This window comes from Cebidichthys violaceus, unplaced genomic scaffold, assembly GCF_023349555.1.
Source record: "Cebidichthys violaceus isolate CVI_PGR_0920_01 unplaced genomic scaffold, fCebVio1.0.p SCAF_111, whole genome shotgun sequence".
NCBI classification, from domain to species: domain Eukaryota; kingdom Metazoa; phylum Chordata; class Actinopteri; order Perciformes; family Stichaeidae; genus Cebidichthys; species Cebidichthys violaceus.
The window spans coordinates 50001-62317 of record NW_027176276.1 but is presented as its reverse complement, the minus strand read 5'-3'; the positions used below and the strand labels follow the sequence as shown (position 1 = coordinate 62317).

Here is a 12317-nt window from a genome sequence, read left to right as displayed (position 1 = left end):
TGTCAATGAGCTGTACGCACCAGACTCCGCTGACGCAGCGGGTGGACAGAGCTCGAGGCATTATCTCAGAGCCCTGCTGCATGAAGCCGCCCACCGGGAACCACAGACTGTTGCCCAACGTGTACTGGTTCTCCAGGACGTCCCGCCGCTCCCGCAGACACGGGTGAGGGTTGTACCACTCGTAGGGGCTGAGCCTGGAGGACGGACACACACACACACACACAAATGAAATGAAACACTTTGTTATGAGCAGCAACAACCTCCATAATGACTTTAAATCTTTTACCCTCCAGATATGACTGCACCGCTATGAGGCACATGTACTCCGCTGTTACGTCTACGATTAGGATGATTAAATTATGCTTTGAAAAGACAATAAAAACAGAGTTTACTGTCTTTCAGATTGTTGAGGTAGGAAACGATGGGATCGATTTATACTTTACGGTCATTTTAACTGAGGTAAAGTGTCATTAAGAAGCTCTCTGTAAAGACGACTCATCGTTATTATTATTATAAACAAAAGGAACGCGTAGCTGTGTTTAGATTCTTGCCTGGAGCGTAAAACAGTTGACAAACGATTGCAGCTGTTTGTGAGTTTGCTTGTTGTTTATATATTGTACATATTATGACGTTGTTATATTCGTATGAGATTGATTGAGATGTTTCTATGTTTTATTGATGCCTTTTTGGCCTGGTCATCATTTTAAATGACTACTGGTTCTCAACTGACTTCTCTTATTAAATAAAGGTAAAATAATGATAACAATAAAGACTTATTAGTGTCACACGTCCCTTTAAACAAACCTCTAACACCCAACACTCAGGACACGAAAATAAAAAGTGATTTTCTGTTATTTATAGGTGTGGACAGCTGTGGACACACACACACACACACACACACACACACACACACACACACACACACACACACACACACACACACACACACACACACACACACACACGAGGCGGGCGGGTTACCTGGCGGCGAGGAAGAGGACGCAGCTGACGGCGAGGTAGGCCAGCAGCATGAAGAGCCAGACAGCCGGCGAGAACGGATCCAGGAAGGAGAAGTAACCTGGTTTACGGCCCTGAAAACACACAAAATCCCTCCGTTAATCAGGTGTCACTCAGAATCAATCAGCAGCTGCAGCAGCGTGTTTCACACCGTGTGCGTCTGTGTGAGTCTGTGTGAGTCTGTGTGAGTCTGTGTGTGTCTGTGTGAGTCTGTGTGTGTCTGTGTGAGTCTGTGTGAGTCTGTGTGAGTCTGTGTGTGTCTGTGTGAGTCTGTGTGCGTCTGTGTGAGTCTGTGTGAGTCTGTGTGAGTCTGTGTGTGTCTGTGTGTGTCTGTGTGCGTCTGTGTGAGTCTGTGTGAGTCTGTGTGAGTCTGTGTGCGTCTGTGTGCGTCTGTGTGAGTCTGTGTGTGTCTGTGTGAGTCTGTGTGCGTCTGTGTGAGTCTGTGTGAGTCTGTGTGAGTCTGTGTGCGTCTGTGTGAGTCTGTGTGAGTCTGTGTGAGTCTGTGTGTGTCTGTGTGAGTCTGTGTGTGTCTGTGTGTGTCTGTGTGAGTCTGTGTGAGTCTGTGTGTGTCTGTGTGAGTCTGTGTGTGTCTGTGTGTGTCTGTGTGCGTCTGTGTGCGTCTGTGTGAGTCTGTGTGTGTCTGTGTGCGTCTGTGTGCGTCTGTGTGAGTCTGTGTGTGTCTGTGTGAGTCTGTGTGAGTCTGTGTGTGTCTGTGTGAGTCGGTGTGCGTCTGTGTGAGTCGGTGTGCGTCTGTGTGCGTCTGTGTGTGTAAGTCTGTGTGAGTCTGTGTGAGTCTGTGTGAGTCTGTGTGAGTCTGTGTGTGAGTCTGTGTGTGTCTGTGTGCGTCTGTGTGTGTCTGTGTGCGTCTGTGTGCGTCTGTGTGAGTCTGTGTGCGTCTGTGTGCGTCTGTGTGCGTCTGTGTGAGTCTGTGTGCGTCTGTGTGCGTCTGTGTGTGTAAGTCTGTGTGAGTCTGTGTGCGTCTGTGTGCGTCTGTGTGTGTAAGTCTGTGTGAGTCTGTGTGCGTCTGTGTGTGTGAGTCTGTGTGCGTCTGTGTGCGTCTGTGTGAGTCTGTGTGCGTCTGTGTGCGTCTGTGTGTGTGAGTCTGTGTGCGTCTGTGTGCGTCTGTGTGTGTAAGTCTGTGTGAGTCTGTGTGAGTCTGTGTGCGTCTGTGTGCGTCTGTGTGTGTAAGTCTGTGTGCGTCTGTGTGAGTCTGTGTGAGTCTGTGTGCGTCTGTGTGCGTCTGTGTGAGTCTGTGTGTGTGAGTCTGTGTGTGTGAGTCTGTGTGCGTCTGTGTGAGTCTGTGTGAGTCTGTGTGTGTGAGTCTGTCTGTGTGAGTCTGTGTGCGTCTGTGTGCGTCTGTGTGCGTCTGTGTGTGTAAGTCTGTGTGTGTCTGTGTGAGTCTGTGTGCGTCTGTGTGCGTCTGTGTGTGTGAGTCTGTGTGTGTCTGTGTGTGTCTGTGTGAGTCTGTGTGCGTCTGTGCGTCTGTGTGAGTCTGTGTGTGTGAGTCTGTGTGTGTCTGTGTGTGTAAGTCTGTGTGTGTCTGTGTGAGTCTGTGTGCGTCTGTGCGTCTGTGTGAGTCTGTGTGTGTGAGTCTGTGTGTGTCTGTGTGTGTCTGTGTGCGTCTGTGTGAGTCTGTGTGTGTGAGTCTGTGTGTGTCTGTGTGTGTCTGTGTGCGTCTGTGTGCGTCTGTGTGTGTCTGTGTGTGTGAGTCTGTGTGAGTCTGTGTGTGTAAGTCTGTGTGTATCTGTGTGTGTCTGTGTGCGTCTGTGTGCGTCTGTGTGTGTAAGTCTGTGTGTATCTGTGTGCGTCTGTGTGCGTCTGTGTGCGTCTGTGTGTGTAAGTCTGTGTGTATCTGTGTGTGTCTGTGTGCGTCTGTGTGCGTCTGTGTGTGTAAGTCTGTGTGCGTCTGTGTGCGTCTGTGTGCGTCTGTGTGCGTCTGTGTGTGTAAGTCTGTGTGTATCTGTGTGCGTCTGTGTGCGTCTGTGTGCGTCTGTGTGTGTAAGTCTGTGTGCGTCTGTGTGCGTCTGTGTGCGTCTGTGTGTGTCTGTGTGTGTCATCGTGGACACACAGGAACTGTCTGTAGTTGGAATCGCTCCCAATATTCAAAAATCAAAGTTCAACAATGAAATCAAAGCTTGGTTTCAAGTATGAAGAAGTGTTTCTCTGCAACATTAAATATGGATGAAGAACAATCAACACTCAAAAACTCTCCTTCAGCTGAAAGTTAGTCAATATGTGAAGCTGCAGTTCCTTGAATGGCCACTAGATGTGGCTGAAGACAAAGATTCTGCTGCTCAGCTGCACCTTATTTCTGACAGCACGTCTTTTGATTTTCCCTATGATCTGGTTTAAAGCTGTTTATGTGTTCAAATAAAAAAATCTAAAACGTAACATATTATGACTCAAAAAGTGATTTTTCAGATTGACGCACATGTTTGTGGTTCTCTGTGTTGATGAGGACAGCCTGTGAACTTTCACTCAAACTCTAAACTCAAACCCTGAAGTTTAACGTCGGTGGAGGCTCTCGTGTCTCCAGCTGGCAGCGGTGAATTGTGATAATGACCATCTGCTGTCAGACGTCCGACTCACAAACACAAGCTCCACCTCCTGACAGTCGGGGGGGAATGACTCCTGGAATTACATAGATTTTCTTTTTTTCATTTCGTCGACGCCTAAATCTGCAAATTCACATAAAACAACGAAAACAAGATAAAAACGGAAAATTGAAGTTCTCAAGTGTTGACGACCGGCCAGACGCTTCCCATCGACCCGTTTCATCACTTCCCCCCCCCTGCTGCCTATGACCCCCCCCCTTCCTGTCTACTTGAAAAAGGATTTGGCAGCGAGGAGAAACGAGGAACTCCCAGATTGGACCCAATTACAGCAGATGACTGGAGCTGTAATTGAGGCAATCAACTCTCTTTCTGTTTTTTTGCCCATTTTGGCTCATAAAGATAAATAAATAAAAAAAAGCCAAGCCAAGCTGTGCAAGTGAGATGTGCTGTGAATCGATTGGTACCACAGAGCAGAAGAAGGAGAAGAAGGAGCGTGGCTCAATGACGGAGCGTCAACAGACACTTTTCATACCAGACTGGAATCAAAGCAGTCCGTAACGTTAAACCTGCTTCTTCTCTTCCTTCCCCTTTTTTAAACGGACGCAATTGTGAAACTACCAAACGTTATGATTCAATTCATCCGCTATGGATCACATGGCACAGTTTGATCTGCAGTCATTTAACATTTACTGTAAATATGTAGAAACACAGTTATGCTCACGTTGAAGATTGTTCAGTTTACACTCGATTTTCTCCCCTTTACTGAACAACCCTGACTGAGCTTTGTGTTTCTAACATCTACATTCAAACTTGAATGTGTTTGCAGCACATCGACTCACAACGATGCCTTCAATACAAACGAACAGCACACGAGTTTAACCAGAACCAGAATCAGAACCAGCCCGACGCCCTCCGACACCGCCATGGATTCCCTGAGATGGTTTGCGGTGTCGTGGACGTTTCGAGAGACAATCCTCGGAGCTTGTTTTCAAGAGCTGTACTCTGTGGTCTCAGCTTCAAAGTCCAGAAAGAACAAAACACTATTCATCCCACAGTGTGCGGACACCTAAACCCACGTGTGGTGAGGACAACCTGCTGCAATGTTCAGGCAACAAAACCGCCTGGTGAGGTTCAGGAAAAGATTGTGTTTGGTAAAAGCACACAGTGATGGAGGCGGTGAAGATGCGGAGGTCTTCACTCCGCTCTGATCGGAGCGTCGTTTCTTCAGCCGCCGCTTCCTCGCCGGCGCCGTCGGAGCTCCTCGTACGCGCCGTGATGAATCGTTGTGGCAGCGAACGCAGAGAATAGCGGAGTCGTGATCTATTGACGCCTAATGAACCGACACGCGTTTACACTGTTCAACACCAGGGGGCAAGAACTCTGACGAACGTGACGCCACCGCTCTAATGTGTGTGCACAAGTCAACAGCTTGAGCAATTAAAACGATTACCGTCTTTAAGTGTGCTCGCAAGCTATTCAGATGCTGTGTGTGTGTGTGTGTGTGTGTGTGTGTGTGTGTGTTATGTAATGTGCATCCAGCGCTTCACACTTCCAGACGGGATTGCATTGTTACTTTTGAATGATTGGCTTTTTGTTCTCGTGATGCGTTCAGGACCAAATGAATCGCTCATGCAGAGCGTTGTTAACAGCGCGTTCCGTTGTGTTAAGTTGCATAAAGTATCCGATACACACTTGTTGTCACGCTACACTGTTTTTTATTTGCTAATAGACGATACATTGATGTGTTTTTACCGCGTTGCACTGACAGGAAATGATGTGTGTTAACAACACAAGGACATCAACCCTCTGAACCTCGGGCAGGTTCGGGTTGTTTTTCTCTGTGATAATGAAGTTCTGCTCCTCTATTAAACAGAACCATGATGACTAGAAGTAGAGAGAACTAGAACGTGTCTTTAGAGCAGAACAACACAGTTGGAATGACATAAATCATAAAACAACGCAAGTTTGAATTTCTTTCATAATTTCTGAATTGATGAAATCAGCAGATGTTTGGTTTCTTTTTCTGACAGAAGCACATGATGTGTTCAAGGACTGTTGGAAAGATGAAAATCTGAGGATAATGACGTTGTTTTTGTTGTTGCATGTCGCATGCTTTCAGTCCCTGTTTGAATTGACTGATACTTTCTTTTTATCTTCAACACTTATGAAAACAGCCTCGTTTTATTTGTATGAAATGAAAGCTCTCTGCAGCCGGTCCTGCAGGACGTGAAAGGCTTCAGTGATCGAGAGAGAGCTGGCAGAGTCACACCAAACCAATGCAAAGACAAATTGAACTGTAAATCTGTTTGCCAGTAAGCAGCAGTGTGTGTGTGTGTGTGTGTGTGTGTGTGTGTGTGTGTGTGTGTGTGTCGGCATGGCCTGTTAGCCAGTTTATCTACTGTGTATAATGGTCACCAGTGCTGCACTTGATAGCAGCAGGTGCTTAGCGGGTGTGTGGGTGGGGTGGGGGGGGGGGATTTATGGCGTCTGGATTGAACCGGGGAGCTGAAGTCCTCCTGACCGAGGACCTCCGATGTCTCCGTCAGCTCTGCGACAGCGACGGCGTAAATCAGCTCTGCGGAGTTCGTTAGCGCGAGTCGACTTAATCCTTAAATAAACACTTAAGAGAATGAAGTCGGGGGCCGAGGACGACCTCGGCCCCACACACATTACACAGCCGACTGAGCGCTGAGTCAATACGCCGAGTCTCTGGCAGCGGGACTGGATCAAACATGGAGGACGGACGGTGGAGGGGAATACTGATGAGCTGCTGATGTACAGTATCTGCGTCGTCAGTCTAAATGAATCAACGTGAACTCACGCTTGTCGGCCACTTGGTTGCCACACTTAGGGACGTAAGATGTGACAATAGACGTCCTGAGATAGAATTAAACCAGGTCTTAGATTGTTCAAAGTGTTCTCAGTGTGACTGGATTTCTCTTCCTTTTTGAATTCTCAAAGAAAAACCCGAAACGCTCGGCGGTGGAGGAGCGGCTCCAGAGAGCGTCTTGCAGAGTTATTGTTTGGGATTTCATCATGTTCTCAGGTATTCTTTCTTCTTATTTGTCCGTCACCTTCAGGGGGTTTTACCCAGTAATGAGTTTATGGTCTCCATCTGCAGCTTCAGAACATCAGTGACTACGTCCACGCTCATTCCCAACCACATGAGGCCTCTGACAGACACACAGGAAGTGAAGCGCGCAAAGCGTGAAGTCGATGTTTTTATATTCCAGTCAGGGAGGCCGAGTCACCGATCGTCCCTCAGAGGCTGGAAAAGTAATACAGCTCCTGTCACCTTCCTCCCTACTGACTCTCATCCCCCTTTCCTCTCCAGAAAGAAGAGAAGAAGAAGAAGAAGAAGAAGAAGAAGAAGAAACATGCCACATCTTTCTGTGTCCTCAGCTCCCCTCCTCCCTCCTCCTCCTCCCCCGCCTGATCTCTGTGGTCACACTGTGAACTCACAGTTTGACCGTGTGACCTGAGTGGTCGGTGTAGACCGTCGTCGCCTCTGTCGGCGGCGCTCGTGCTGAGGAGGCGGAGAGAGAGAGAGAGAGAGAGAGAGACACAGAGAGAGAGAGAGAGAAAGAGAGAGAGAGAGAGAGAGAGAGAGAGAGACAGAGAGAGAGAGAGAGAGACAGATACAGAGAGAGAGAGAGAGAGACAGAGACAGATACAGAGAGAGAGAGAGAGAGAGAGAGAGAGAGAGAGAGAGAGAGAGAGAGAGAGAGAGAGAGAGAGTAGTTACAGAGAGAGAACTTGAACTCACCAGATTGACCCGGTACAGGATGCTGATCCCCAGAGTCATGAAGGGTTTGGAGAAGTCGATCACTTTCTCTCTCTCTGAGGTGATGGTGAAGCCGGCTACCGCCAGGTCAGCTTTCTACAGAGAGAGACAGAAAGAGAGAGAGAGAGAGAGAGAGAGAGAGAGAGAGAGAGAGAGAGAGAGAGAGAGAGAGAGAGACAGACAGAAAGAGAGACAGAGAGAGACAGAGAGAGAGACAGAAAGAGAGACAGAAAGAGAGACAGAGAGAGAGACAACATCAGAGAAGAGACCCAGAATTGATGGAAGTCAACAGAGTTCTGAGAGGAAAGAAGAACAAACCCGGCAGAGACAGAAGAAGACGTTGAGGATGTGAAAGAAGTGCTTTTAAATGAGTCTGATATTCACGTAAAAACAGACACATTTTGTTTATATGAACAAACAAAGCGAGGGAGAGATTTACGTTTGTTTTTTCTGCCCTGAACGCCTCCTAATTGACTCTGTAATGAGCTGAACAACCTCCGCTGAGTCGCGTTCATGTTCAACTGTTTTGCATCAGCAGAAAACATTTTTGGGGAAAGAACAACGCCTTTTTTCTGTAATGATTCAGAAAAAAGGTTTTCCTCCCAGAGCACCGTTTGAATCTCAAAACATGTCGAGTCATTTTTACTATCATTCTGAATCTATTAAACGTTCATTTCTAGTGTGTTAGAGAAAACATAAAACATATGAAAGTAATTAAAACCATATTAAAGAAATTGTTTTTGTTAATGAAAACTGCAACCAAATGTGTTCGTCAACAACTTTCTTTTTTCCACGAGGAAGACGAGACGATGACGAGGCAGCACTAACGTCAAGCAGAAGAAGAAAAGATGAAACTAAAATGTAATTTAAAAAAATAAAAAAATCTCAGGAGACAACATATTATAGACTATTATATAGTTTTGTGTCTGATGCTGTAAACGCCATATCAGCCGTATTGGGATCCAATCAGCCAGACCACATGCGGAGGTTTTTTTTGTTCCTTCACCATAAAAGCGTTTTGAATAACAATATTTTTAAAATTAAATTTGTTTATCCATCAAATCAGCAGAGCTTTGTTAGCGGCTATTCTTCAACAAAACAAGTCCACTAAAGCAGGGAGGAAGAGTAAGCAGCCAAAATGACGGAGGACTTTTATTTTGAAGTATTTATAGTAGTGCTGGGCAACGATTGCAATTATTAATCACGATTAATCTCATTGCTATGCGCAAAGTTCAATAATGAATTCAAAAGCAGTGTATTACGCACTTTTATTTTAAAGTACTGTTGTATGAACTAAAGTACACTAACATTTGGTTTGAATCACTTTAAACAGATCAGGTTCTTGTTAACAGCAGTATTCTTCACACAGTATCAGTTATATTTCTACTATCTGTGCTCAGTGTGTGACTTTATTTAAACGTTCCACTGCTGTGCAACATGAATACAATGTTCCACACGTTTCATCAGAATGTGTGTCTTCTGTCTTCATGACAGTCAGAGCATGTGAACGCAGCTCCCACTGTTCATCAACATAATGCACCGTAACTCAGAGGTGACGACGGTTACCCGGCGATGTCCGGTAGTCTCCGGTGAGAGACGGCCGGTGCGCGTTGTGACTCCGCCTCTTTTGTAGTCCTCTCCTCTTCGTACGACTCGTGTGTTCTTCTGGTGACGGTGCGTCTGGAGGGAGGCTCCTACGTGACGTCATTCATGATCCTGAGAACGTTCCTCAGACCGACGTCTTCTCAACACTAGTCGTCCTGCAGTTTGTATCTCTCCACTTCTCTGTGGCGTCTGTTAGCTCGTCTTTAGTTTATCTCTACTTCTCCACACGCTGCATCAACGTAGTGATGAAGACTCCTCCACACGCTGCATCAACGTAGTGATGAAGACTCCTCCACACGCTGCACCAACGTAGTGATGAAGACTTCTCCACACGATGCATCAACGTAGTGATGAAGACTCCTCCACACGTTGCACCAACGTAGTGATGAAGACTCCTCCACCACTGGTTTGGTGATTTGCTGACATCAACGGTGTGGATTGCATTAAAAAAACTGTTAGTGCGATAAAATAAATGTCGGCGTTAATTAATGAATGCACCATAAACAAAAAAACTAATTAAGCGTTAAAACACGTCTGTTATTTAAGTGTCAAGTCTACAGTAGACTTGTTTTATTGAAGCATAGCTACTAACAAAGTTACTTCTGCTAATTCTTCACAATAAAAGATCCTCATTATGTCGTCATTTTAAAAGCTTTTATTATGTAACTCATCAGGACTCGAGAGTTAATGAGTCCTGGCGTCGTCAGATATTAAAAAGTCTAATTTAAAAGACTTGGACTCAACTACAACGTGGTTTTGAGTGTCTCTATATTTGCTCTTCCTGTGAAACGTAAAAGCTTCTTTCTCCTCATCGCTCATGTTTAACCTCGAGGCGGCCGCATAAACGTGTCCGATGACACATGACGATGTTCTCTAACGCCGCTCATCACACAGGAATGCACCTGTCTTGTTTTTTCAAGGATAACGATTACCGTCTGCTTCGACTCATATTTTGGCTCGTCTCCAACTGAACAGCATTTCTCTTTTTGCAAGATGGAACTCCAGATTTTTTCAGCCACAGGAGCCGCAATTAAAGGCAGAAGCACCTTTTGTTACAAATGTTTGAACCGTCCTCTGAGGCCTTTAATGAAATATTGATTTTTATTGTACAGAAGTTGAACGCTGGTTAACGGTGAGTTGTTACCGCGCGGCTCTGAAGGGGGAACGGAGCGGCACTAAAACGGATCGGCACTAAAACTGCCAGCTTTTTGTTCCTGCTTGTGGCTCAGTGGGTAAATCACAGAAGGTCATACTGGTCCCATCTCAGGCTAGGCCACACTTTAGTTTAGACTTTGCACATCCATTGTTTCTTATGCAGGTCTCAACATCCTGGAAACACAGAGGAGATCCCTGCACACCGCTCAAAAGTGAGTTTGATGTCAATACAATACAGTGTGTAAAAAAGAGATCTGGTAAAATATGCAAGTTACGTCGAGGAACTTGCGTTCTAATTATGTGTTTGATTTTTTCGGGCCATTTCCATGAGCAACACCGCAACACAAAGATCTGCACCAGACTCCCTTAGAAAACTTCTCATTTTACTGCTGCAGGGTCCTGACAGTCCGCCCGGCTCAGTCCTGGTTTTGGTTCTGGTTCTTCCGTTCCTCCCTTTTATCCAGGCGGCAACCTCCGGTTCTGCCGAGTGAAGCCGATGCTTCAAGTGTTAAAGCTGCATTCTCTCTAGTGTCCACCAGGGGGCGACTCCTCTGGTCGTATAGAAGTCTAGTCTAAAATGACTCTACTTCTCTCTTGATTTATTCCCTCAGTAAACATTGTAAACATGAGTTTATGGTCTCAATCTCTAGTTTACAGTCTTCTTCAATACAGCATGATGTTCATTTAGTACATTATGCTCCATTTAGAGTCAAATAGACCATAAAGCAGGGGATGATTTAGGGGCGGAGCTTACTGTGATTGACAGGTCTCTACCAGAAACGTATACGGCGTCTCTACGTCACTCCTCACACTGTTTTATCACCAGTTAAAAGTTTACTCGTAGTGACTTCCTCGTAAGTTTGTTATTATCCCCAAATTTCCTCATTATGCTGTGTTTTATAATAAACTATGAAATATAATCAAAAATGGAATCATACAATTATTTCTCAAATGAGCTGAGCAATTATTCAATTGTTTTTTAATTTAACAATGTGCCAAATCAGCTCATTTGCAACACTACGTTGTGTGTATTACTGATACATGATGGTGGATATTTATTAAGTGTCATTGATGACCTTTTCATATTGTCTATATATTCCATTCTATTGTTATAACGTTCTAACTGAGGAAACGTTGTGAACGATGGATTTAACGATGGATTTAACCTTGCTGGGTAAACACGGCACAGTGAAATTAAAGTTGAGAGATAATCTCATTAAGTTTAAAGTCAACAGAGACACAGAGAGGATCCATAGTGGAACGTTTATCTGGACCCCAGACGCCTCTCTGCTCCTTAATTAACTCCTAATTGATTAACGAGTCGACACTTGTTCAACCAATTTCACTCACTTTCATCAGACACCCGGGCCGTATAGAGAGCAAAGTTTGTGTGTGTAAGCCGACGGGTGTTGGAAGAGCCTCCACCTCTGAAATATTCGATGAGAAAAACACTGTGTGTGTGTGTTCCTGTACATGCTACATAGTGAGGACCAGAGATGTTTTACTGCAAAGTGAGGACAATTTGACCGGTCTTCTTCCAAGGACCGGTTTAAGGTTTAAGACTAGGTTAAGGTCAGTGTAAGGGGTCAGGGAACGCATTATGCAAATGAGGGTCCTCACAAAGATAGAAGCACAGGCATTTGTGTGACATCAAGGTAAAAGAGGTTGCGCTTCAACAATGGGATTCACCATGGAGCGCCTGATCCAACATCCAATGAGCATAGAGAGAGATATAAAGAGCATCTGTCATTTTAAACACATTTACATAAAAGGCACAACGAGTCTCTGGCTACAGATAAAACCGTGTGGATACCTGTTGGCCTCTGTGTGTGTGTGTGTGTGTGTGTGTGTGTGTGTGTGTGTGTGTGTGTGTGTGTGTGTGTGTGAGTGTGTGTGTGTGAGTGTGTGTGTGTGTGTGTGAGCGTGTGTTCATGCTGAGGGACCCCGCAGTGTAATTGAAACAACTCTGTATAATTAGTAAGAAAAAAGACAGTTGATTAGCCTCTTAATGGCCTGCTTGTGTTTCCAATTTCCTTTTTCTGACGCACACACACACACACACACACACACACACACACACACACACACACACACACACACACACACACACACACACACACACACACACACACACACATACACGATCATCAGCCACATCACCATTATCATCCCCATTACATGTAGCTGACACATAATGTGTG

General features: G+C 45.4%; 1 protein-coding gene across 1 annotated transcript in view; it reads right to left on the bottom strand.

The window, feature by feature from the left end:
* The window catches only part of LOC137868454 (glutamate receptor ionotropic, kainate 5-like), a 71365-nt gene that overhangs the window by 20680 nt on the left and 38368 nt on the right, over nucleotides 1-12317 (bottom strand). The window contains exons 12-14 of the mRNA XM_068705241.1: nucleotides 7339-7452; nucleotides 982-1091; nucleotides 21-194 (exon numbers count right to left, since the gene is read on the bottom strand). Of these exons, the coding sequence (XP_068561342.1) occupies nucleotides 21-194; nucleotides 982-1091; nucleotides 7339-7452 (398 nt within the window). The remainder of the gene's footprint in view (nucleotides 1-20; nucleotides 195-981; nucleotides 1092-7338; nucleotides 7453-12317) is intronic.